Source organism: Rana temporaria, chromosome 3 (assembly GCF_905171775.1).
Source record: "Rana temporaria chromosome 3, aRanTem1.1, whole genome shotgun sequence".
Classification (NCBI taxonomy): domain Eukaryota; kingdom Metazoa; phylum Chordata; class Amphibia; order Anura; family Ranidae; genus Rana; species Rana temporaria.
In genome coordinates, this window is record NC_053491.1 from 353976699 (window position 1) to 354000056 (window position 23358).

Genomic DNA, 23358 nt, shown 5'->3' on the forward strand with positions numbered 1-23358 from the left:
CTTATTTGGAAAAGCAATTGCTGTTGCATCTAACAGGATTTGAGAGACTTAATGATGCCGTAGGAGAACTTCAAAGTTATGGCAGCGATTCTGAGCAAAAGTGGAGTTTGTAATGACGGACAAAGTAATGGGTCCCATTTAGACCAATTAAAACTCTATTAAATCTTCAGGGAGATGAAAGTTTACTGCTGCAATATCTGTTCTGTGTCCCAGCGTTCGAAAAATGTATAGGTGTTGTCTCAGAGGACTGGTGCCAACAAGCTGTGACTAGGATCTTGTTCCTTTACTATACAGGTGAGAGGAGACAGAGAGAGATTAAAGCAGAATGGGTCCCTAGGCAAGGAAGCAGTTTATCCCCTTCCCTATCTGTTAGATTGACTTAATAATAATAATTGAAATAGACACCATATTTGCATTGTCTGTACTAGTATAGCCTCGTCAGAGACCAACTTTATGAAGTGACCGACAGGTGCACATCTTTGACCAATTTTAATGTCCCCAGGTTTACAGCAGGAGAATGAAAGTTGTAGCTGAACCCCCCTGGACATCCACCACGCTATAGGCTTTTGCCCAGGTTGCCTTGTAGATGATCATGTTCTGATAGGTGAGATCCTAAAGGTTGCTACAAACCTAAGATGGTGGTCAATTTTACAAGCAGGATCTGGCCACTTAACAATATTCCTTATAAAAGAGCATTATATGAATATCCATGTTTGGGTTGAACAATGTACAGTAAGGCCCCGTACAGACGAGCGGACAGACAACGAGCGGACAGACAGCGCGGTGACGTTGACGCTGCCACGTCACCAAACCAGGAGGTAAAATACTTCCAATCGACGCATGCGGGAGATATCTGTCCGCTGGTTAGGTGTACTAACCAGCGGACATGTCCGCCGGACAGCTTTCCAGCGGACATGTTTCTTAGCATGCTAAGAAACATTTGTCCGCTGGAAATCTGTCTGCTAGCCTGTACACACGATTGGATCTGTCCGCTGACACTGGTCCGCGGACCAGTTTCAGCGGACATGTCCGGTCGTGTGTACGAGGCCTTCGAGAGACTGGGATCAAGAAAAATGTGACCCTATCAAAAATGCTTGTCCTAAGGATGTCTGCCAGCCTCAGGAAGGGCTTACAGACATAACGTTGTTACCTGTAGCCAGCTGAATCAGTTGGATGTTCTTCTAAAGTAGATCTTTTAGTAATAAGTCTACACTACAAATATTCATGCCATTTCCCAAGATACACCATGAGTATAATTTCAAACAAACTTGGCCTGCTTTATTCTTATTTTTTTAGGCCCTGTCAAGGGACTTTGCCTAGGCCAGGATGATGCCAACAGTCTGCTGGCAGGCAGTAAGAAGCAGTTCCTCAATCTCCTTTCCCCCAGTGATCAGACAGTCAAATTGTAACTTTGTAGAAAGTCTCAGCAGTGCAGCAGGATGAAGGCCTCTTGAGCCCCCTTAGGAAAAGTGAGCCTTGACTGATGGGGACATGGCCAGGTGCAGGACAAGGTGGCTGAGTGGTCACCAAGGATTGGTTTTACTATGGAGGATGGGCTGGGCCTGAGTTTAGAACAGTATTGCCCCAGGAAATTCTGGGTCTTTCGGGGAACGTGGCTGGCAGAGCTGCCCACCCTTCCGCCCCTTTTTTCTATGGTATGTCACAGCTTGCGGCTGTTTCTTGACCTTGCCAGTAAAAAAGTTGCTGTAATGGGCTATGCCCTTGATGGAAATCAGAAGTAGGCGGACTGTCCAGCACTTATGGTAAGGACAGGCCCCCTTTTGGAATTGTGTGCTCACAGTACAACTGTGACTGGCACCAGTTTAAAAGTGTTCACATGTTATGTGTTGGATTTTAATAAAGCTATGGCGTTGCTCTTTCCAACGTGATGGTTGTAAGTGTGTTTATTTAATGTGGTGAGTGGGCAAGGGTGAAGGTTTTCTATACATTGTGCCTCAGCAGTCATGTCAGACGTTATAATAATCAAACATTGCAGAGGCCCAGGATTTTCCTGGTTGAGTCAGCATCTGAAGTCCAGGCAGAAGATGCTGACCCTGTATGATGCCTGAACTAAGATGGCTCTGTCCTTCTAGAGAGATAAGTAGTTAGAGGCAATGTCAGGGAAAATATTGTCATCTCTCTGAGAATCAATACCTTTAAAGTGATACTAAACACACTGGGCCAGATTCTCAAAAGAATTACGCCGGTGTATCTACAGATACACCGGCGTAATTCGAAAATCCTGCCGGCGTATCATTGTTTTGTATTCTCAAAACAAGATACGCCGGAATCAGGCTAGGATCCGACTGGTGTAAGTCACTTACACCGTCGGATCCTAAATGCAATACTACGCTGGCCGCTAGGTGTCTTTTACGTCGATTACAGCGTCGCATATGCAAATGAGCCGAATACGCAGATTCCCGAATGTTTCTGCGCCGCTTCGCCGTAGTTTACGTCGTTTCCGTAAGCGTAAGGTTACCCCTGCTATATGAGGGGTAACCTTACGTCGGTCCGCCGTATGCCATGTTAAGTATGGCCGCCGGGACAGCGTCGGGTTTTTCCGTCGTTTACGTAACTCGTCGCGAATAGGGCTGTGCGTTAATTACGTTCACGTCGCAACCAATGTATTTACGGGGTACTACGGAGCATGCGCAGTGGCCTACGTTTAAGGCCGGCGCATGCGCAATTCGTTCTTCACGGGGGCGCGCTTAATTTAAATACAAGCCGCCCCCTTTGAATTACGCAGGGATACGCCGGGCCATTTACACCACGCCGCCGCAAATTACGGAGCAAGTGCTTGGAGAATACAGCACTTGCTCCAGTAAGTTGCGGCGGCGTAGTGAAAATAGCTTACACTACGCTACGCCGGAATCTACGAGAATCTGGCCCACTGTTTAATTTATATTGCCCCTTCAATTTCTGCATGTGGATGATGACACTGTAACTAATTTAATAAAACAAATACATCTAAGTACCTTTTTTCTAATCAATATATAGCTGTCATTTGACCCAGATCTTTCCCAGTCTGACTACAGGGAATCATAGGAGGAGCTTCTAGTCCTCTGCTGCTGGTCATATGTTAAAAAAAATAACTGAATACATAGTAAAAATATATAAATAAATAATATCAATAAACTGTTTTAAATTGGCATACAGATATCTATTTGAAATTAAAACTTAATTTATTTATACTTTTAAGAAGAAAGAGAATGGTATACAATGGAACCTTGGTTAACGAGTAACGCGGTTAGCAATCGTTTTGAAAGACGAACAAGTTAAAAAAAAAAAATCCTGACCCATTTTTCAAGTGTTGTTTCACAATACGATGATGTGTGCAGTACCACATTTGGCCAGAGATGCGGGGGCGCCCGTGACACTTAGAACGTTCAGAAATACTCAGAACCACTCAAATACTCGGAAATACCTTGTTCCTGATTGTTTTCAAGCCTTTCCCAGGGTTTCCGAGTTCAGCAGAGATGTCCTCGCGTATTTCCAAGGCTCTCCCGCACCCCCCATCTTGGGCCACATGCGGTATTGCATGCAATAGAAGTCAATGCGGAACAAATTATCTTTGTTTTCATTAACTTCTATGGAGAAACTCGCTTTGATATGTGAGTGCTTTGGATTACAAGCATTCTCCTGGAACGGATTATGCTTGTAATCTAAGGTTCCACTGTAACTGCTTTTATAGATCTAGGCTGTAAATTGAGTAGTATTGAAAGACAACGCTGTGGGTAGAGTTATATATTGCAAACAAGTGTTTTAATATACTGACATTTGGTGAACAGCAAGCAGTCCAAGCGGAACATTAATGATTTAAAGTGACAGCACTGTGGATTACATACTATATTCATACTTTTACTGCAAGCAGCTATCAAAAAATATATTGGATGCTAGGTCAACTTAATGCTTAGTTTTAGCCTTATTTTCAGTGGCCCGGATTCAAAGAGATTTGCGCTTTTTTTGCGGAGGCGCAGGGCAACGATTTTGCCCTGCGCCCCCGCAAATTTGCTCCGCTGCCCTCGATTCACGGAGCAGTAGCTCCGTAAATTGCGAGGGCGCGCCGGCAAAATTGCCCGGCACTAGAGCACGCAATTTAAATGATCCCGTAGGGGGCGGGAATCATTTAAATTAGGCGCGCTCCCACGCCGAGCGTAGAGCGCATGCTCCGTCGGGAAACTTTCCTGACGTGCATTGCGGCAAATGACGTTGCAAGGACGTCATTTGCTTCCAAGTGAACGTGAATGGCGTCCAGCGCCATTCACGAATCACTTACACAAACGACGTGAAATTCAAATTTCGAGACGCGGGAACGACAGGTATACTTTAGCATTGGCTGCCCCTACTATTAGAAGGGGCAGCCTTACGCTAAACACGCTGTACGGAAACAACGTAACTTGCGTACGCAGGGCTCGCGCAACATTGTGAATCGGTATTAGTATGCAATTTGCATACTATACACTGAGCACAATGGGAGCGCCCCCTAGCGGTCATCGCAAGAATGCAGCCTAAAATATGCGTGGCATAAGAGCCTTATGCCACGCAGATTTCAGGCTGCAGTCGGCGTTACGATGTTCCTGAATCAGGAGCATTCGTAACGCCGGAGCAAGTAAGCAATTGCGCTGTGTAACCTATGGTTACACAGGCGCAATTGCTTCTTGAATCTGGGCCACTGTTTCTAAGGTCACTCAAGTGCTGAATATTTTATATTTGGATTTTTTGGTTTTGAACGATTAAAAGTATTCTTTTCTTTTAAATACAGGAAATTATCAGCTTTTTAGTACAGTGTATTCTAAATGATTTACCATACTTACAGTAAAGCTAAAAAAAAATTGGATAGCGAAGGGAATGGTAAAAGCTGTCAGGATTTTGCCATCTGTGTACCACTGGGGACAAATCAAGATAGTGAATCTCTCCAGCACAGACACAGGCCACAATAAGAAAAAAATCCTAATGTCGCGTACACACGACCGTTTTTCACAACGTGAGAAAGCGACAACGTGAAAAATTAGAGCATGTTCTAAATTTTTAATGCCCATTTTTCATGTCGAGAAAAATGCTCTGGAGCCTACACATCGTTTTTAATGACCAAGTTAAAAAATTGCATTTTTCTCGTCATGAAAAATGGTCGTGTGTACGTGGCATAACCCTTACACCACTCTATCCAAAATTGAAACCTTTGCCTTTAGATGTACTTTAATTATATCAGTTGTTACCTATCCAGAAAAAGTTACGTGCACGGTAGTTCTGTTCTGCAGTGCAACTGCGCCCTTACCTAAACTGTCACTACTAATCGTAATAGTCTAGCTGGGGAGAGGTTGTGTTCTAGCTAGCCAGTTGGAACTCTTATGGCCCGTACACACGATCCGACTGTCCTAGAAAAACTGTCTTCCAAGGAAGAATCTTACGATAATCGGATCGTTAGTAATTCGTCCGATATTATTCGAATGGACAAGCACAAAAATGTTCCTCGTACAATGGCAGATCGTACGATTTTCTTTTATGCAGTATAGTTGTCGACTGAAAATACAACACAAATACATTACAACACATGACATCACTTCCGATTTTTTTTTCTGTCTTACAAGAATTTTCATGACTTTAGTAACCTATTCAATTTCTACTCTAAAACGCCTGTAATTAAGCAAAAAAAGTCAGCCGACCTGTCGTCCGATTTTTGGATCATGTGTACAGGCCATTAGGCTCCGTTCACACCTAGGTGATTTGGGGGATTTTTTCGCTCTAAACGAGAGAAATCCTATTAATTTCAGTGGCCCCTGTTCACATCTGTCGCTTAAAACACCAGTCACCCAAAAAAGTACATGAGCTTATTTTTTTTCAGATTACAGGAGTTTTTTTTTTTTTTTTGCTATCACATTGGTAACCTTTTAACCTTGAAAACGCTGCAAAACTCTGCAAAAATGTCTGTAAAACTGCAATGCCTAGATGTTAACAGAGCCTTATAGGCTTGTCCAGCAATGATGGCCATAGAGGGGCAAATGTCTCTTTTGGAATGACTGGCAGAAAGATATCTGTCCAGCCTCAAGTGAGTAGCCTGAGCCTGATGACAGCAGTGCATGTACTATACTTTGATCTTTTCCTTTTCTTCATAGCAGAAGAAAGGATCAGTCCTAATGGTAGAGAGATTTCCCACTTTTGCTTTAATGAGAACCTCTGACTGCCTGAAGCGCTTATCGCCCTCTAGGAGTTCACAAACAGCCCCATAATTGCAAGCGATGCTCAAATTCAGGAGTATCATTTGTTATTACCTGCTGACTGTAAACACCCTAAGACAGTGCAGAGAAATATTAGGATGTTCAGACTGCAATAGCTAGCTATTAGATTATTGCTGTAATTTGAATATGAAATAGAGTATATTTATAAAGCAGTGGCTCTGAGGGGTGGATTTAGTAAGGTCAAAAAGACTGTGCACTATGCAAAGTGCAGTTGCAGAGCTTTGTAAATGAGCAGAAGCTCTGCTGACTTTCATCATCCAAAAAATTGCAAGCAAAAAAAATATTTATTTTCTTTTTCCTTGCATGTGATTGGGTACTCTTTGCAAAGTGAAGCCTAACCTCATTTACTAAGCTCTGGAGAAACTGCACTTGTAGAGGGCAACTGTCTATTTGGCTTTAGTAAATCAACCCCTATCAGTCACCAAACATTTCCTGCAGGTGAATCTTCTTACTGTCCCCAATCCCTCTACTGATAGTACAGAGCCTTGAATGGACTCTCCACATGCTCAGTTTGGTATGTATTGCTAGGGAGGGTGAATGTAATCAGCACAGGGCTAATCGGCACTGTCCAGACAGAGGGACAGGGGTCCTGCAGCCTCATAGGACAGAAAGAGTAGAATGAAAACTCCTCCTACAAGCTTTAACCAGTCACTTATAGATTGCTATATACTGCTGATGAGAAAAGGTATTTAGCAGTTTAGAGTTACTAAAATATTTCCATGATCTGTGTACTGTGGGAGACCAGATATAGTGAATGCAGGGTCCTGGGTTTATGAACACTTTAAGTAATTTTATCCCAGTTTCGGATCTTCTGAAGCTTATGTGTAAATACATTTGCTCGCAGATCAGGAAAAATGTGTATGCTGCAAGTATGAACAATGATGATGAGTCACTTCAAAAGTGTAAAAAAAAAAGTGATGTGCTAAGTGTTTACTAGCATCATGAACAAAACTATTAAATTAACAATCATTCATTTGACATTGTTACAATATGAATATGTTAATTTAAAAAAGTGATCAGTGCAAATTTTGTGAGAAAAAACTGTCCAAAATTCCTTATCCTTGAGATAACATAGCTATGCATAATCTCCACATGAGACCTCCACTAACCCCTCTCATGTGTCCCCACATCTCTATTGTTTTACCACAAACATCAAAACATGTATATTTCTTTAAATCCAAGGGCAGTGCAGAGCCAGGAAGATGAAGTCAGCATCAAACACCTCACTATGGAGCTTGTCCCTCACCGAAACAGGATTTTCAGAATAAACCTCTTGGTCCCAAGATCAAACAGCAGGTGGCTTGTCAGACTCAGCCCCACTCATTTATGCCAAACCGTAAGGCTCTAGGAGAACAGGATATAGTGCTCACCGCTAGACATTTTAATTGATTAAAATAAGTAATAACTACACTTACTGTTTATGTGTGTCTCACCACACAATCCACCACCAGCCAGCCGCTACACCCCTCTGAACTATCACACACTAGGCTCGCTCTGGGACTCCGCCCAACACATTTCTTCATTAATGATGTCATCAGGGGCACAGGCTGTTATTGACAAAATGCGATGAATCACATTGTACCTGCTCTATTTTATAGTGAATCTGTCCCTTTGTCGATTACAGGATAAAGTAATAGGTTCTCATTATATCCTAGATTCTCTGCTTTTGATACTTACCTTCCCCATGCTCCCCTGCTGCCCCATTTACCCACTGGGGCCTTGAGTAGAAAGCCAGTTTGTAAGCTCTTTTGTAAGAGCTAACAGCAAACCTGTGCTGTGCAAAGGTAAAGCAAAGGGTTTGTTTTATCCTGTCAGTCCTCTGCAGTATATACTTTTCCTGCTTTCCCACTGATCAGTTCAGTACTGGGAACCTAAAGAATTACCCAGTACATCTGGGTATGGAGGAACATGTTACTTGCTTAACGTGACAACTCTTGACCAATTAGGGCTGACACACAGGAAGTCCATGTAAGCTACAACTCCAGTCACTTGTAGTTAACACATGGATTTCCTTTCACTCCCAGCAGAAAAACAAAGCCATGGGTGAGCAAACGCAAAGTGTATGTAGCTGGAAAGGTCTACATTTAAATGAGCCTCCTAATTTGCATTATATGTGCAAAGCCCCCCCCCCCAGCTTAATTGTGGGAGTGCAAAAATAACAAACATACAGAACGTAAAACAATATATAAATGTTTTCATTATGTGTGTCTGTGATATTTTTTTAATAAAGCACAAGCATATCTAAGGCCTCGTTCACACTGTGCGGATCCGCTCAGCGGAGTCCGCCAGCTCAGAGGGAGATCTCTCAGTTAATCTCTGCTTAGCCGGCGGATGACAGGTCCCTCTCTGCTCACTGAGTGAGGAGGGGCTTGCCGAGCGCCGCTGCTTGCTATAGAGAGATCGGACAAAAACGGACAGCATGTCCATTTTCATCCTATCTCACCCAATCCGATCCGATCCGCCAGGACGGATGGCGAATGTATCGCCATACGTCTGATTTTAGCGGATCGGATGTTAGCGGACATGGTCACCGCTGACATCCAACGCTCCATAGACTTGCATGGAGCGCTCGTTCAGGTCCGCCGAAAAAACTGACATGCGGACCTGAACGGTCCACCCGTGTGAAAGGGGCCTAAGTTAGAACTTGATCTAAACTTTGTCACCTATTTAACAAGATTAGCCTTCAAGGGCCCCTGTTTGAATTTCCAGGTGAAGACGTGACTTATACACATCAATGCCACTCTCTATGGTGTTATACTGTATAGAGTGCACAAGTACATGAGGTGAGGGTCCATGATGCCCAGGGCTTGTTAGACCTTGAAAGGTTAGTCTTCAGTGGACAACATTGAAGAGAAGCGGATAATTGTAGCCAGAACTGCATTTTATATTTTTTGATTAAGCTGGGCTGCCTATCTCAAAATAAAAATCCCAAAAATTGGGATTTAATACAGATACTATATAATTGGGCCCTGGGGAAGAAGCAGAGCTGACCCTTAATGTCCCGCAGATGCTAGTTCCAATTTATGCAGGAAGCAACACCTTGAAGGTCAGTCAAAGAACTTTGCTACAAAGTCCTGTCTGCCACTGCTTCAGTATTACCAGCTAAAATTACTAATCATCTTTGTATTCAGCACTAACTTACCAATTACCCATTAATTAACCCCACCTAAAAAATTTCCTGGGTGTATAATAAGGATTCTAAAAGTATAATATCCTGAGTAGAGGAGCTTCATAAAATCCAGATGTTTATTGTCCACAAGTTGTGAGCGATGCTCAATTGGCTTTTCATCAGGCGCGCTCGGTTCACAGACCTTGCATTAAGTACGCTCCACTGACCATTAATTGAGAAGTACTCCTCTGACTAGGCTGCTGTTGAAAGCATTAACGGGGAAGAAATGCAGCTAACAAACCATTTTGGATGAACTGATGCCCTCTTTTAAACAAGCGGATGTTTTAAAAAGCTATCCTTGAAAAGTCCACTCATGGTCATGGCCCATGTATTTGACTTTGTCGACTTTTTTAAATGTTCAGTTCATGCCACTAGCTTTTCTTGTGATTTTAAAACCTGATAACACTTATTGATTGTAAAATGTTTTCTTCTAGTTTATCATTCCTCTCGTGTGCACCCAGTGATTAAAGTTTATCTGCTGTTAGAGAAGTATTGAGGCTACCATTGCTGATCTTCTTCAAAAAGTGCTAGTTGTCTGGCTTTAGACCAAACCATGAACGTGATAAATTAGTAATAGACAAGTATCAGAATTGCTTGTCTATAATTATTGCAGGTCAGTTAAATAGAAAGGATTGCCTATTCAGAGCAAAGTGACAGTGCTTTTGGAAAGGACCCCCTGTTTCGTCAGAATATTCGACCCATCAGAATTGGTAATGGAAGTGACGTTCCGTCGCCACCATCTTGCTACACCCCTCACTGCTCCATAGTAAGGATACTCTGAGAAGGGGAAAGCGGACATCTTGTAACACCCACCGGAGTTTTGCATTTTACACTTATCGTATATACTCAAGTATAAGCCGACCCGACTATAATCCGAGGCACCTAATTTTACCACAAAAAACTGGGAAACTTATTGACTCGAGTATAAGCCTAGGGTGTCCATCTGCATGCCTCACTGTGCCCCACTTTGCCTCACTGTGTCCATGCCTCACTGTGTCCATGCCTCACTGTGCCAATGCCTCACTGTGCCCATGCCTCACTGTGTCCATGCCTCACTGTGCCCATGCCTCACTATGCCCATGCCTCACTGTGTCCATGACTAGACTAATGTTTAAGTCTATGGAAAGGGTGCCCGGCTTTGAAAAATCAGTGCTCCCCAGCAGTAGGTCCCCCAGATAACAAACTTTGTACACTTGTAGAGGAGAAATTGGGCTACATGTGCTGGGTCCAGGGGACCTACGATCGGCCAGTACCGGGTCCCCAAAATCACAAGAGAAATTACCGTTTAACATGGGAGTCTATGGAAGGGGTGCCCGGTTTTGAATAATCGGTGCTCCCCGGCCGTAGGTCCCCCGGACAACAAACTTTGTACACTTGTAGAGGGGCTACAGGTGTGCCAAGTTCGGGGTCCAGGGGACCTATGGCCAGCCAGTACCGGGTCCCAAAGTCTGGGAGCTCAGGTGCAAAGATGTGACTCGAGTATAAGCCGAGGGGGGCATTTTCAGCCCAAAAAAGTGCTGAAAAACTTGGCTTATACTCAAGTATATACGGTATATTTAACAGTAAAGTGAGTTTATATACTGAAATCCAGTACTTAGAACTCTGTATGACTGTTATGATGTTGATTTTTAAAAGCAGCGGCAAGCCTGCTCATCTCACAGGTTTGGTAATCTGACAGAAGTTCTGCTTTTCAAGTCCAGTGGGTGTAACAAAATGTCCGCTTTCCCCTTCTCAGAGTATCCTTACTATGGAAAAGTGTGGGTTTTAGCAAGATGGCGCCGACAAAACGTCACTTCCGTTACCAACTCTGACGGGTCACCATATCTAACGAAACACCCCAAACCCACTGATTTTCACCTTGGCAGCACTGCCTCACCACTTCCTCCATTGCACCCAGTGTCAATGCTCTGGTTATGAAGTGCATGCGACCTCCTTCCATGTGGCAGTGCCGGGGTCTAGCATGCAGTCTTAGTGCCACATGATGTATGGAGTAATGTCAATGCTCCCCCTAGCATCTGGCCCGAGTTGGGGATTTTATGGCTAGCTGTGACAGAAGAAGCAGTGTGTAGTGCCAGTGTGCATTTCAGCTTATATTTTCTTATATCTTCATTTGACAAAAGCAAAACTCAAGGCAAATTGATGAAGATAAAGGAGCTGTTTACATGGCAAAGGATTTCTATTTCTGTTCATGTTGTTCTAAGGTTTACACAGCTCTTCCATACAACACAGCCCTGTTTGACGGGGTAGAAAATCAGATTTTTCGCTAACGCAATTGTGTAACAGGTATTTTCCCTCTGCTAGTCTGTGACCAGACAGTGAAACAAGGAGCAGCAAACTGATGGGCTATTCTGCTCTCTCGTTCTATCAGCATGTTCCTTGTTAGCACATAAACACTGCAGCACAGTTGATTGGCACCTTCCCCTGTCTGAACTCTGACATACAGGAAATTGTAAGAGGCTAGTGCCAATTCAAATGCAGGTACTGCTTGTATTAAAAAAATACAATAAATGATGCATTATTACAGAGCTGCATTCATTTGTGTCTGCTATATCTGCCTGGAGTTCAGCTCTATTAACATATACATTACAAAGTGGTTATTCTGTTTTTGTTTTATTGTTGGAGAAACAATTTAGTGTAAATTGCAATTTCCATTTAATTGTTTTTGTGGTTTTTTTTTTATCTATGGTTATCATAATTTTGAAAATTCACTCAGCAATAAACTACTGCTCCCTATAAATGTTGATGTCCTTTGCCCTCCTGCTAACCATAAATCACGAATGTCATTTTTATTTATTTATTTACCCTCAACACTCTATTACAGAATGTAAATCCTGGCAGAGGTCAAAGTGACTTATGGTTTTCAGGTGGAAATTTATATCTTTTATTTCCAGTCTATGTCACCTTCCTTAATGAGGATGACATTATATTTTGCAGTAGAGGAAAAAAATTCAAGTTGAGTTTATTAAGCTGTCACCTAGTGGATAATGAAGCTTTGTCAGAGGCAGACACTGGGTTGGTAGTAAGAAATCTTCTTTGTAAAAGGTTAGGAAAAATGTGAAAGGTTAGGAAAAATTAGGTCTCTATGTCTGGATTTTCTTCCATGCTGTAGAATTTTGAACTCATTAGGATAATGGCATAATGTTATCTGGGTCTATAATTATTAGCCAGAGAAGTGCAACTTATGCCCCGTACACACAATCGGAATTTCCAATGAAAAAAGTCCGATGGACTTTTTTCATCGGAAATTCCGATCGTGTGTGGGCCCCATTGGACTTTTTTCTGTCAGTGTTTAGAAATAGAACATGTTTTATTTTTTCCCAATGGAATAAAAACGATCCGAAATTCCTATCGTCTGTGTGCAACTCCGACAGAGAAACAACCCACGCATGCTCAGAATCAAGTCGACACATGCCCGGAAGCATTGAACTTCATTTTTCTCGGCTCGTCGTAGTGTTTTACGTCACCGCGTTTTGAACAGTCGGAATTTAGTCTGACAGTGTATATGCAAGACTGATGGAAGTCAGCTTCATCGGAATTCCGACGGAAAATTCCATCGGAAATTCCAATCGTGTGTACGCAGCATTAGAGAGTTATGTCCCCCGTATCACCTAGGATCCCTAATTTCCCAAATTTCTCTTAAAGCCGACCTTCCATGAAAATGGAAGGTCTGCTTAGTTGACAGTCCCATACCACCAGTGAAAAAAGTACCTTAACAGTTGAAAAAAATGCATAATTTTTAGAAAAATAAATAAAAAATGCTAGCATTGGAACCCATCTTCTGACTCTTTCAGGAGGTGCGGGTCATGTCACTGTGTCTCGGGAATGCATGGAGAAAGAGCTAAATGTCAAAATCTAACACGAATCTGCTAATTCTCACATTTTGAGAACCAAGCTGTCCTGGTATATGACTGGGAGGTATGGTGACATCACCTGCGTCTCCAGCAGGCGTTGAAAGCCATGTTCTAAATTAAGTATACATTGCTATTTTGTTATACTTCCTTTTAACAAATTTGCTAGACAGGTTTTGTGATGCGACCAGGTCGCTTTCCGCCTTTTTTTCGGAGCTGTTCCTTTTCGATGCAGAGTGTTCAGGGGGTTATGTCAGCACTGCTCTCTGCACTATTACACTTATATTGTAGGGTGCCTTGATCACCCCCCCCCCCTTTTTTTGGGTTGATTAGAACTGAGCATTATTCAACCCTGAAATCTGAGGATATACTATGGCAGAGGAGAATTACTGCAAGAGACAACTCCAGATTAAACATGAACATTGCAGCCAGAGGCGCTTTATTACTTTTTTATTGCACTTTTTTTTAAAGTATCCCGGGATTGGGTTTAAGGTAGCAAAGTATGGATGAGAATGACAGACTTGGAGCTTCCACCTTCAATCACAAGTTCGGGCAGATCTGCATATATATATATATTCTTGCCCCTTCTCTTTTAGACTAAATGGAGACTGTAGCATCTTGGCAATTGAAAAGTAGACATGTCTTATGTTTCCATTAAAATCTTGTTTTTCCATTCCTGCCATTTTATTCTCAACCTAAAATATCCAATTTATGTGGAATATTTGCAGAAGTACTTTTCTCAAGGAGAACTCACGTCTAAATTGTAATATCAGTATAAACTGCAATGAAGAAATTAATTTGTAAATATGATTTTGAATGATTTTTTTGTGTTTGCTTTCTGGCAGGGCTAGTAAAATGAAAATTAGCAAGTCTGTGATTCCTGGCACCATGACAGATTTTGTTTCTGTATTGGCTTGTTAATGTGTCAGAATGACACATTGAATCAATCCTGGCATCATTGGAATCCCTATTATACATGATATATCTTCTGGTATTAGATGGGGTGTAAGCTGGCAGGAATGTATGGGACTTTCCGATTAGCTCTGCCTGTCAGTTTTTCAGGAGGAGTTGATCGGAAACTCCATACAGACAGATGTAAATTACTTGTGTTTATTTACAGCCACCTTCCTCTGATTCCTACCAGGTCTAGGGCTGTATCTAATTTTTGTTTTTTTCCAGACCTAAATGTGACAGATCAAAGGTAGCCTGGCAGCCTATAGATCAGACAGTGGTAGTCAACTTTCTTGATATAGGGGTCCTCATGTACAGCCCTCAACATCATCAAAGGGCCGCACATAAAATTCAGTAAACATTCAGTGTCCGAGACAGCAGACACACAACAGACTATGGGCTTAATACAGAAGATGCACAACAGACTATGGGCTTAATACAGAAGATGGTAAGAGATTGTGAACATAATACAGGAGTTGGTCAAAAATGGCAGACATGATACAAGGGATGGCCAGAGATGGCAGACATGCTGAAGGAGGTTATCAGAGACTGCGAACATGCTGTGGAAGTTGTTGGAAGCATGCTTTAGGAGACCGTCATTGACTAGAGACATGTTACATTAGACTGCTAGAAATCACTGCTATAGCAGGGCAATAGGGAAACTCAGTTTAGTGCCTGCAGGGGGCCCGAGGGCCGCACAAAAAGTGTTGAAGTGCCGTTGGACACCAGGGCTATAGATCCAACATGGGTCTGCCACAGTCCACTGTAAAAATGCCGCAGAAACTGAACGAGCATGCATGTCACAAAAGTGACATACATCCTGTTTTGCTCCGATTCAGCAGTGGTTCTGTTCACACCCTAAAATAGACATGGACAAGTTAACCAATTGCTTACTCTGCATTTATACTCCCTTCCTGACCAAGCCAATTTCCAGATTTTAGCGCAACACTGTACCCGAATAATGTTTTTATAATTTCTTCCCACAAATAGAGCTTTCTTTTGTTTTTTTAATCACCACTGGGGTTTTTATTTTTTGCTAAACAAACAAGAAAAGACCGAAAATTAAAAAAAAATAAAAAAATGTTTCCCATTTTGAAAACAGGTAATTTTTCTCCTTCACTGATGGGCACTGCTAAGGTGGCACTGATGGGCACTGATAGGATGCACTGATGATGCGGCACTGATAGGCAACACTGATGGGCACTGATAGGTGGCACTGATGCGCCCCCTCCCAGACACTGCAGCTCACAGTAGAGGGGATTTCAGCAACAGGGGCAGTGCCATCAATCCAGAAAGCAGTGGGCAGGACTAGGTGTGACCAGGTTCGGATTGACAAGCTACAGGCTTTTGAGTTAGCAGTGACAATGATGATAGCCAGGCCCATTTTCTTTGGTACAAACAGGTAAACCCCACATGAGAGTGGCAATTTAGGAGCAGTGCAGCATCGTTGCCACACCACCACAGGAATCTGCATTAGCTGGACTTCAGTAGCAAGAGCAACAGGTAGCTGTGGTACTACACTATAGCTGCAAAAGTGTTGCAGCGGATACATTTTTTAGATTTGAGGCTTTAGCTCTATTTTAAACAAATCCAAGTACTCAAGAGGTATGACTTCCCAAATATGGGTCACTCACTGTGCTTTATATGCCTGAGCAGTTACTGTATATAGTGGTATTCCAGCACCAGTGAGCTATGTCTGTGGTAGGAAATGTAGGTGGAAACCTCTGGAAATGAGGTTATGGCCCTGTTGGGGTTTTACTTCCTCCGCTACACCTATGTCTCATTTCATATCTATTTACTTCTTTTATCTCTTGCTCAAAATTATTCTCGGTTTAGCTCTTAGGAATTAAATTGAATAAACAATGAGTTTTCTGTGTTTTCATTTCTCTGTTCATTTGTGTATTCTTTTTTTTTTTCTTTTCTCCCCTTCTAGGTCAATGAGAATGCAAAGCAGGATTTGAAAGATGGTTTATTGCTTTACAATACAGAGAATAATGTCGGGCTGAAGAACGCATGGAACATTATTCAGGCTGAAGTGGGTTTCTTTTATTTTCCATACATGTCTGATGCACAGCACTGTTAGAAATGCGGAAAATGCAGTGTTGATTAGAAATAAGATTTGTGGATATTGCCACACAGATATAGAGTTGAATTTCTGATTTCCTTTTAAATTAAAAACAAAAGAAAAATCTAAAGGCTCATGCACATATTTCAAAGTAACATTTTCACAAGTTCCTTACTGGGATTTGTAGACAAAAACCTGAGTTTGCTAAATAAATGTCTCTATTCTGAGGTTGAAAATTTAACTATGTTACAAAACCACCTACAAGCTTCTGAAGACTACTGAGCTGTGCCTGCCACACTCCCATCTTAATAAACTCCCCCTGTCTCATTTTTCTACTTGTTGTCAGTGTTTGAGACCTATAGAATATATGATCAGAAGGCTCTTTAAAATAGAATGTACTTTGATGTTACAAAAGATTCTCTAAAGCAATCCCAGTGTATAGGCAAACAGTTGTGTCCAGAGCTCCCTTGACTTTAGCCATACCCCATATCCATTATCTAAAGCAATCTCAGTGTATAGGCAAACAGTTGTGTCCAGAGCTTCCTTGACTTTAGCCATACCCCATATCTATTCTCTAAAGCAATCCCAGTGTATAGGCAAACAGTTGTGTCCAGAGCTCCCTTGACTGTAGCCATACCCCATATCCATTCTCTAAAGCAATCCCAGTGTATAGGCAAACAGTTGTGTCCAGAGCTCTCTTGACTTTAGCCATACCCCATATCCATTCTCTAAAGCAATCCCAGTGTATAGGCAAACAGTTGTGTCCAGAGCTCCCTTGACTTTAGCCATACCCCATATCTATTCTCTAAAGCAATCCCAGTGTATAGGCAAACAGTTGTGTCCAGAGCTCCCTTGACTTTAGCCATACCCCATATCCATTCTCTAAAGCAATCCCAGTGTATAGGCAAACAGTTGTGTCCAGAGCTCCCTTGACTTTAGCCATACCCCATATCCATTCTCTAAAGCAATCCCAGTGTATAGGCAAACAGTTGTGTCCAGAGCTCCCTTGACTCTAGCCATACCCCATATCCATGGGCAATAGCATACATAATCACAGATATATAAATATTAGAGAGGCAGGGAAACCCTTAAAAGTTTTCTATAGGGCTTTATCACCAACCGTCTAAAGCTATCCATACACAACTCGAGTTTCGGACAATCCTGCTGAATCGTCTGAAATTTGAGCCACGAGAGGCCCTATTGAAACCATCCGGATCATCAAAACTCAACTGAGCCAGGTGGAAAACTCTCAGCCCAAAAGTGAAGGCATCTTATCAAATGCAGTCACTGTGCAGGTGTTTAGGCCACTTCAGGTACTGCAGCTGTCAGAATATAATAACCGGCAGGGGAGATTCTTCAATCCACACTGTTTAGCCTGGATGAAACAATGCATCACTGTTATCTTGTTCAGCCTGTGGGCTCCAAATGTATGACTATCTTAAGTGCTCGTGTTTGCACCCATTTAGGAGACAGTCCAAGCACCTTTGGCCCTTTTAGAGTATCATCCTACCTGCTGCTTGTAGGAGTTATTTAACCCTAAAAGCTTTGGTCATTCTGTGTACCTTTTTTTGCTGAACTGGAACTTGTGTTATTTAGATTTCTTGCACTGTCCTGGGAAAGTAGGCAGCCCAGTGTTGGAGGGCCCAAACCAGGCTTGTAAAATCCATCTACACAAATGCCCTGTTTTCTTGCTGTAATATTGTCGCATCTTTGTTATTGTACTATTTAGCTGCATGCCCTTGTACACGAAACTCAGCAAATGTTGCTTTTGACTTACTTTGATTGCCATACGAATGTACTTAAAGCAGAAATAAATTCCCAGACCAAATTAATAATTTTGGGTCCCCATAAACGTATTGCCATAATGTGCTAGTATGCACAGCATCTTATCACATTATAGCAGACTTGCCCTAGAAAATGTATCTTGTCCAGCCCTGCAAAGTCGGCCCTTCCCTCCATTGCTTTCACCATCTCCTGATCTTCTTCCAGGTTTGGAGTCTTCAGCCTTAATTGGTTGGGCCAGTTAGCGTAACTCCCTTGCACGCGAATGTGATCATACTGAGAATGTACACTGAGCTAAACATTTACAGAAAAAGAGTGCTGAAGAGACATCCACGATCCTGCCTGACAGAATTTTTCTAAACCAACTATAGTTACATTTTAATAGGACCTGCTACATGCAAAGAAATACAAAGCAGGTCATAGCTAGCTGCAAAATGGCGATCCACACTAGACCAGTAAAGTAAACGTAACAAGTCTTTGAAGAAGACTTGTGTATAAAGAGCTTGTTAAATCAATTTAAAGTGGATGTCCGCTGAAAAAAATATATTAAAAGCCAGCAGCTACAAATACTGCAGCTGCTGACTTTTAATATTATGACACTTACCTGTCCTGGAGTCCAGCGCCGTCCGCAGCAGAGGACGAGTGATCGCTCGTCACTCTGCTGCCCCCCGCCATCCTCGGTGAGGAAACCTGGAAGTGAATCGCTCCGGCTTCACTGCCCAGTTCCCTACGGCGCATGCGCGAGTCACGCTAAACCTGCCGATTGGCTCCGCTGTGTACTGGGAACTGAGTGTTCCCAGAACACAACGGGGGGGGGCGGGAGGTGACGTCATGCCCGCAGTCTGCCCGAGACTGTGTGGCCGGAAGTGGGTGCAAATACCTGTCTTTAGAGTGGAGCTCTGCTTTAATCACAGGAGGAAAATAAACATCTGCATGAGCACTTAGGCCTCATGCACACTGGACATTAAAATAACGTTATAAAAACACCAGTAGCTTTGCAGTGAGTTTTTAAACTTTTTCAACGTTTTTTCAATAGCGTTTTTTAGCGTTTATTAGCGTTTTTTTTTTTTTTTTTTAAGAAAAAAAAAAATGTATATATTTTTTTTTATGAATTTATTTAGAAATGCAAAAAAATGCTGATGAATGGCGTTTTTGTGCGTTTATCATCGTTTATCAAAGTTTTTAGCGTTTATCAGCGTTTTTTTTTACTGCTCAAAAACGCCAGTGCCCAAAACTGCTGATAACAGCCTATGTGTGCATGGACACATAGGATAACATGATTGAGAGTTTGACTGTAGAAAAAAACGTCTACTGCCAAAAACAGCTGCTGTAAAAACGTCCAAAAATGTCCAGTGTGCATAAGGCCTTATAGTAACTGCAGTGGGTGTAGCCGAGAACCCAGGTGTAAAAAGTCATTGGGTGAATCCGCCACTTTGCAGTCACTGAATCCTTTGACCTTTAAAGCCTAACAGCAGAGAAAGACTTCTGTCATTTCAAATGTTTTGCACAGTATGCTTTGATATGGTACAAACTAATGGATACATTTTTATTGACATGTTGACAATGACTTATTTCTATTTTTAACAGATGCATTGCTGCGGGGTGACAGATTACACAGATTGGTACCCAGTACTGGGAGAGAACACAGTTCCTGATCGATGCTGTATGGAGAATTCCCAGGACTGTGGTCACAACTCTACAGGCTTAGTGTGGAGAACGGTAAGTCTGATTCACACATTAGGGATTATCACAGCTTTTCATCTGCATTCTTAAGGTTATGTTCTCATCCAGCGAGGCCTGAAAAATCGTATTAGGTCCCTGTGACAGTTGTTCCTTCCTTCATTCGTTCATTTAAAAGCATTGAGGTGATTCAGCTCCTCTTGTTACATTTTCCATAATATAAAATAAATAAAAAATCCAGAAATTAGTGACAACCCCCTATGATGAGCACAGCAGGTGTGCAAACCCCCCGCAACACAGTGAGGCAATCTCACCAATAGAGTCCGCAAGAAATATTATTAACTGTTGGGTGGTAAAACTTTCCAGCGTCTACCAAGAACTGAAATTTCCATTTTTGTGGATTGGTTTTCTGATGATTTTTACCTTAATAATGTCTGTAAATCTTAAAAGTAGGCTTTTGCCATTTTTAAACTTAAGAGAACTTTCAAAATTATATTTTTAATTCATTTTTTTGTTACTTTTTTTTCTTTAGGGTTGTTATGAGAAAGTGAAAATTTGGTTTGATGACAATAAGCATGTTCTCGGTACAATCGGGATGTGTATTCTCATAATACAGGTATGCAGAGGCTAATACAAAGTATTGTTGTATAAGTTTGATTTTTACATATAATAAATATGCTTGTACCATATGGTTATGCAGTTAATGGAAAAACTTCCATCATGTTCAGCTTCTCCTCACTCTCTGCAACTTTGATCCTGGGAAAAGCAATACAAAGCCACCTGAGAATATGTTGCTAGGATTGCCACAACGAGAAGAGGATTGCTTATTTACATAACAAAGGAAGTTTAAATAATTCTCTATATGGAAATATTCTCATTTGGCCTTTAATAAGTGTAACTGTGGATAGCTGTAATAAAAATGTTGCCATTTCCTGAAAAGCTATGAAAAAAAATTAAGTGACTCTACAGGGGCATACAAACTGCTCCCCTTTAGGGAATCTCAGGACCTCTGGAAATCAGGTTTACTCTGTAAATCAATTGCAGATGAAGCTTTCTGGTCAGTGGTTCATGCCCCACCCCCCTTATGCGTTCAAGTCTCACTATTGATCAATGCAGTGCATTGATGGGCCAGTAGTAAACCAGATGATGTTGTGGGGCAAGAAACAATTTGCTAATTTTTAGTGATGCCTACTTTTTAAAGTAAGTACTCAAGTGCCCAATTTTAAACCCCCCCCCCCCCCATGCATTCGGTCGCCATACAGTATCTCATAAAAATTTGTACATTACTCACGTTTTTGTAAATACAGTATGTTATTATATCTTTTCATGTGACAACACTGAAGAAATTACACTTTGCTACCACGTAAAGTAGTGAGTGTACAGCTTGGACAACATTGTAAATTTGCTGTCCCCTCAAAATAACTCAACACACTATTAATGTCTGAACCGCTGGCAACAAAAGTGAGTACCCTCCTAAGTGAAATTGTCCAAATTGGGCCAAATGTGTAAATATTTTGTGTGGCCACCATTATTTTCCATCACTGCCTGAACCCTCTTGGGCATGGAGTTCACCAGAGCTTCACAGGTTGCCACTGGAGTCCTCTTCCACTCCTCCATGATGACTTCACGGAACTGGTGGATATTAGAGACCTTGCGCTCCCCCACCTTCCATTTGAGGATGCCCCACAGATGCTCAAAAGGGGTTTAGGTCTGGAGACATGCTTGGCCAGTCCATCACCTTTACCCTCAGCTTCTTTAGCAAGGCACTGGTCGTCTTGGTGTTTGGGGTCGTTATCATGTAGGAATACTGCCCTGTGGCCCAGTCTCCGAAGGGAGGGGATCATGCTCTGCTTCAGTATGTCACAGTACATGTTGGTATTCATTGTTCCCTCAAGGAACTGCAGCTCCCCAGTGCCGGCTGCACTCATTCAGCCCCAGACCATGACACTCCCACCACCATGCTTGACTGTAGGCAAGACACACTTGTCTTTGTACTCCTCTCCTGGTTGCCGCCACACACGCTTGACACCATCTGAACCAAATACGTTTATCTTGGTCTCATCAGACCACAGGACATGGTTCCAGTAATCCATGTATTTAGTCTGCTTGTCTTCAGAAAACTTTTTCAGGCTTTCTTGTGCATCATCTTTAGAAGAGGCTTCCTTCTGGGATGACACTCATGCAGACCAATGTGATGCAGTGTGCAGCATATGGCCTGAGCACTGACAGGCTGACCCGCCCACCCCTTCAACCTCTACAGCAATGCTGGCAGCACGCATATGTCTATTTCCCAAAGACAACCTCTGGATATGATGCAGGTGCACTCAACTTTTTTGAGGCCGGTTCTGAGTGGAACCTGTCCTGTTAAACCGCTGTATGGTCTTGTCCACCATGCTGCAGCTCAATTTCAGGGTCTTAGCAATCTTCTTATAGCCTAGTACATCTTTATGTAGAAGAACAATTCTTTTTTTCACATCCTCAGAGAGTTCTTTGCTATGAGGTGCCATGTTGAATTTCCAGTGATCAGTATGGGGGAGTGAAAGTGATAACACCAGATTTAACACACCTGTTTCCCATTCACACCTGAGACCTTGTAACACTAACGAGTCACATGTCACCGGGGAGGGAAAATGGCTAATTGGGCACAATTTGGACATTTTCACTTAGAGGTGTACTCACTCTTGTTGCCAGCGGTTTAGACATTAATGGCTGTGTGTTGAGTTATTTTGAGGGGACAGAAAATGCACACTCATTACTTTACATGGTAGCAAAGTGTAATTTCTTCAGTGTTGTCACGTGAAAAGATATAATAAAATATTTACAATAATATGAGGTGGTGTACTCACTTTTGTGAGATACTGTACAAGTAGTTAATTGTGATTTACTTAGATTTAGCTCAAGGGACCACCATACCCTCGCCTCCCCCTATATGCATAATGGATAGATTTATGCATAGCATGAATCTATCCACTACCACGGCGCCCCCTCCTATTCATGTGTCCGGTCACCGGGCATATGAATTACTGTGACCAGGGTTTTTTTTTTTTAAGCACACTGATTAGAGCCATACACTCTAATAGTCTTCAAAATAGGGTGGACTCTGGACGCAGAGCATTGCGTCTGGAGCCCACCCAGGTGTGTTGCAACAGCGAATGAAAATACCATTAATTACAATATCGACTGATGCAAAATGGATGGTATTGTCCCACATCTTGCATTTGACTAAAAAATATGATCTATTAAAAACATTAATTTAACCACTAGCTGACGGCTGTACGACTTTGTACGGCCTCAGCGCGGCTCCCAAACTGTAACAGGCCGTCTTTTTACAGCCTCCCCTTTGCACGTTCCCCGCGCGCGCTCCCGAGCGCGCAGCGGGGAATTGCTGTGCTGGCCGTGTCCCTTGGACACAGCCAGTCACAGATCGCCGTGAACGGCCAATCGGAGCGGCCGTTTCCTAGGCGATCTGTGCGGCCAATGAGAGATGATCTCATATGTTTACATATGAGATCATCTCTCATTCCCGGCTCTCGCAGACAGCGGTGCTGTCAGGGGAGAGAGGAGACGGATCTGTGTCTCTTGTACATAGAGACACAGATCGGTCACCCCCCCCCAGTCACCCCCCTT

General features: G+C 42.4%; 1 protein-coding gene across 4 annotated transcripts in view; it reads left to right on the plus strand.

Annotated features, from left to right (window-relative positions):
* TSPAN9 (tetraspanin 9) overlaps nt 1-23358 on the plus strand; it is a 595020-nt gene that overhangs the window by 561694 nt on the left and 9968 nt on the right. For all 4 annotated transcript variants that reach the window (XM_040345192.1, XM_040345191.1, XM_040345194.1 and 1 more), the window contains 3 exons: nt 16138-16239; nt 19639-19770; nt 20264-20347. In XM_040345192.1, coding sequence (XP_040201126.1) covers nt 16138-16239; nt 19639-19770; nt 20264-20347 — 318 coding nt within the window. The remainder of the gene's footprint in view (nt 1-16137; nt 16240-19638; nt 19771-20263; nt 20348-23358) is intronic.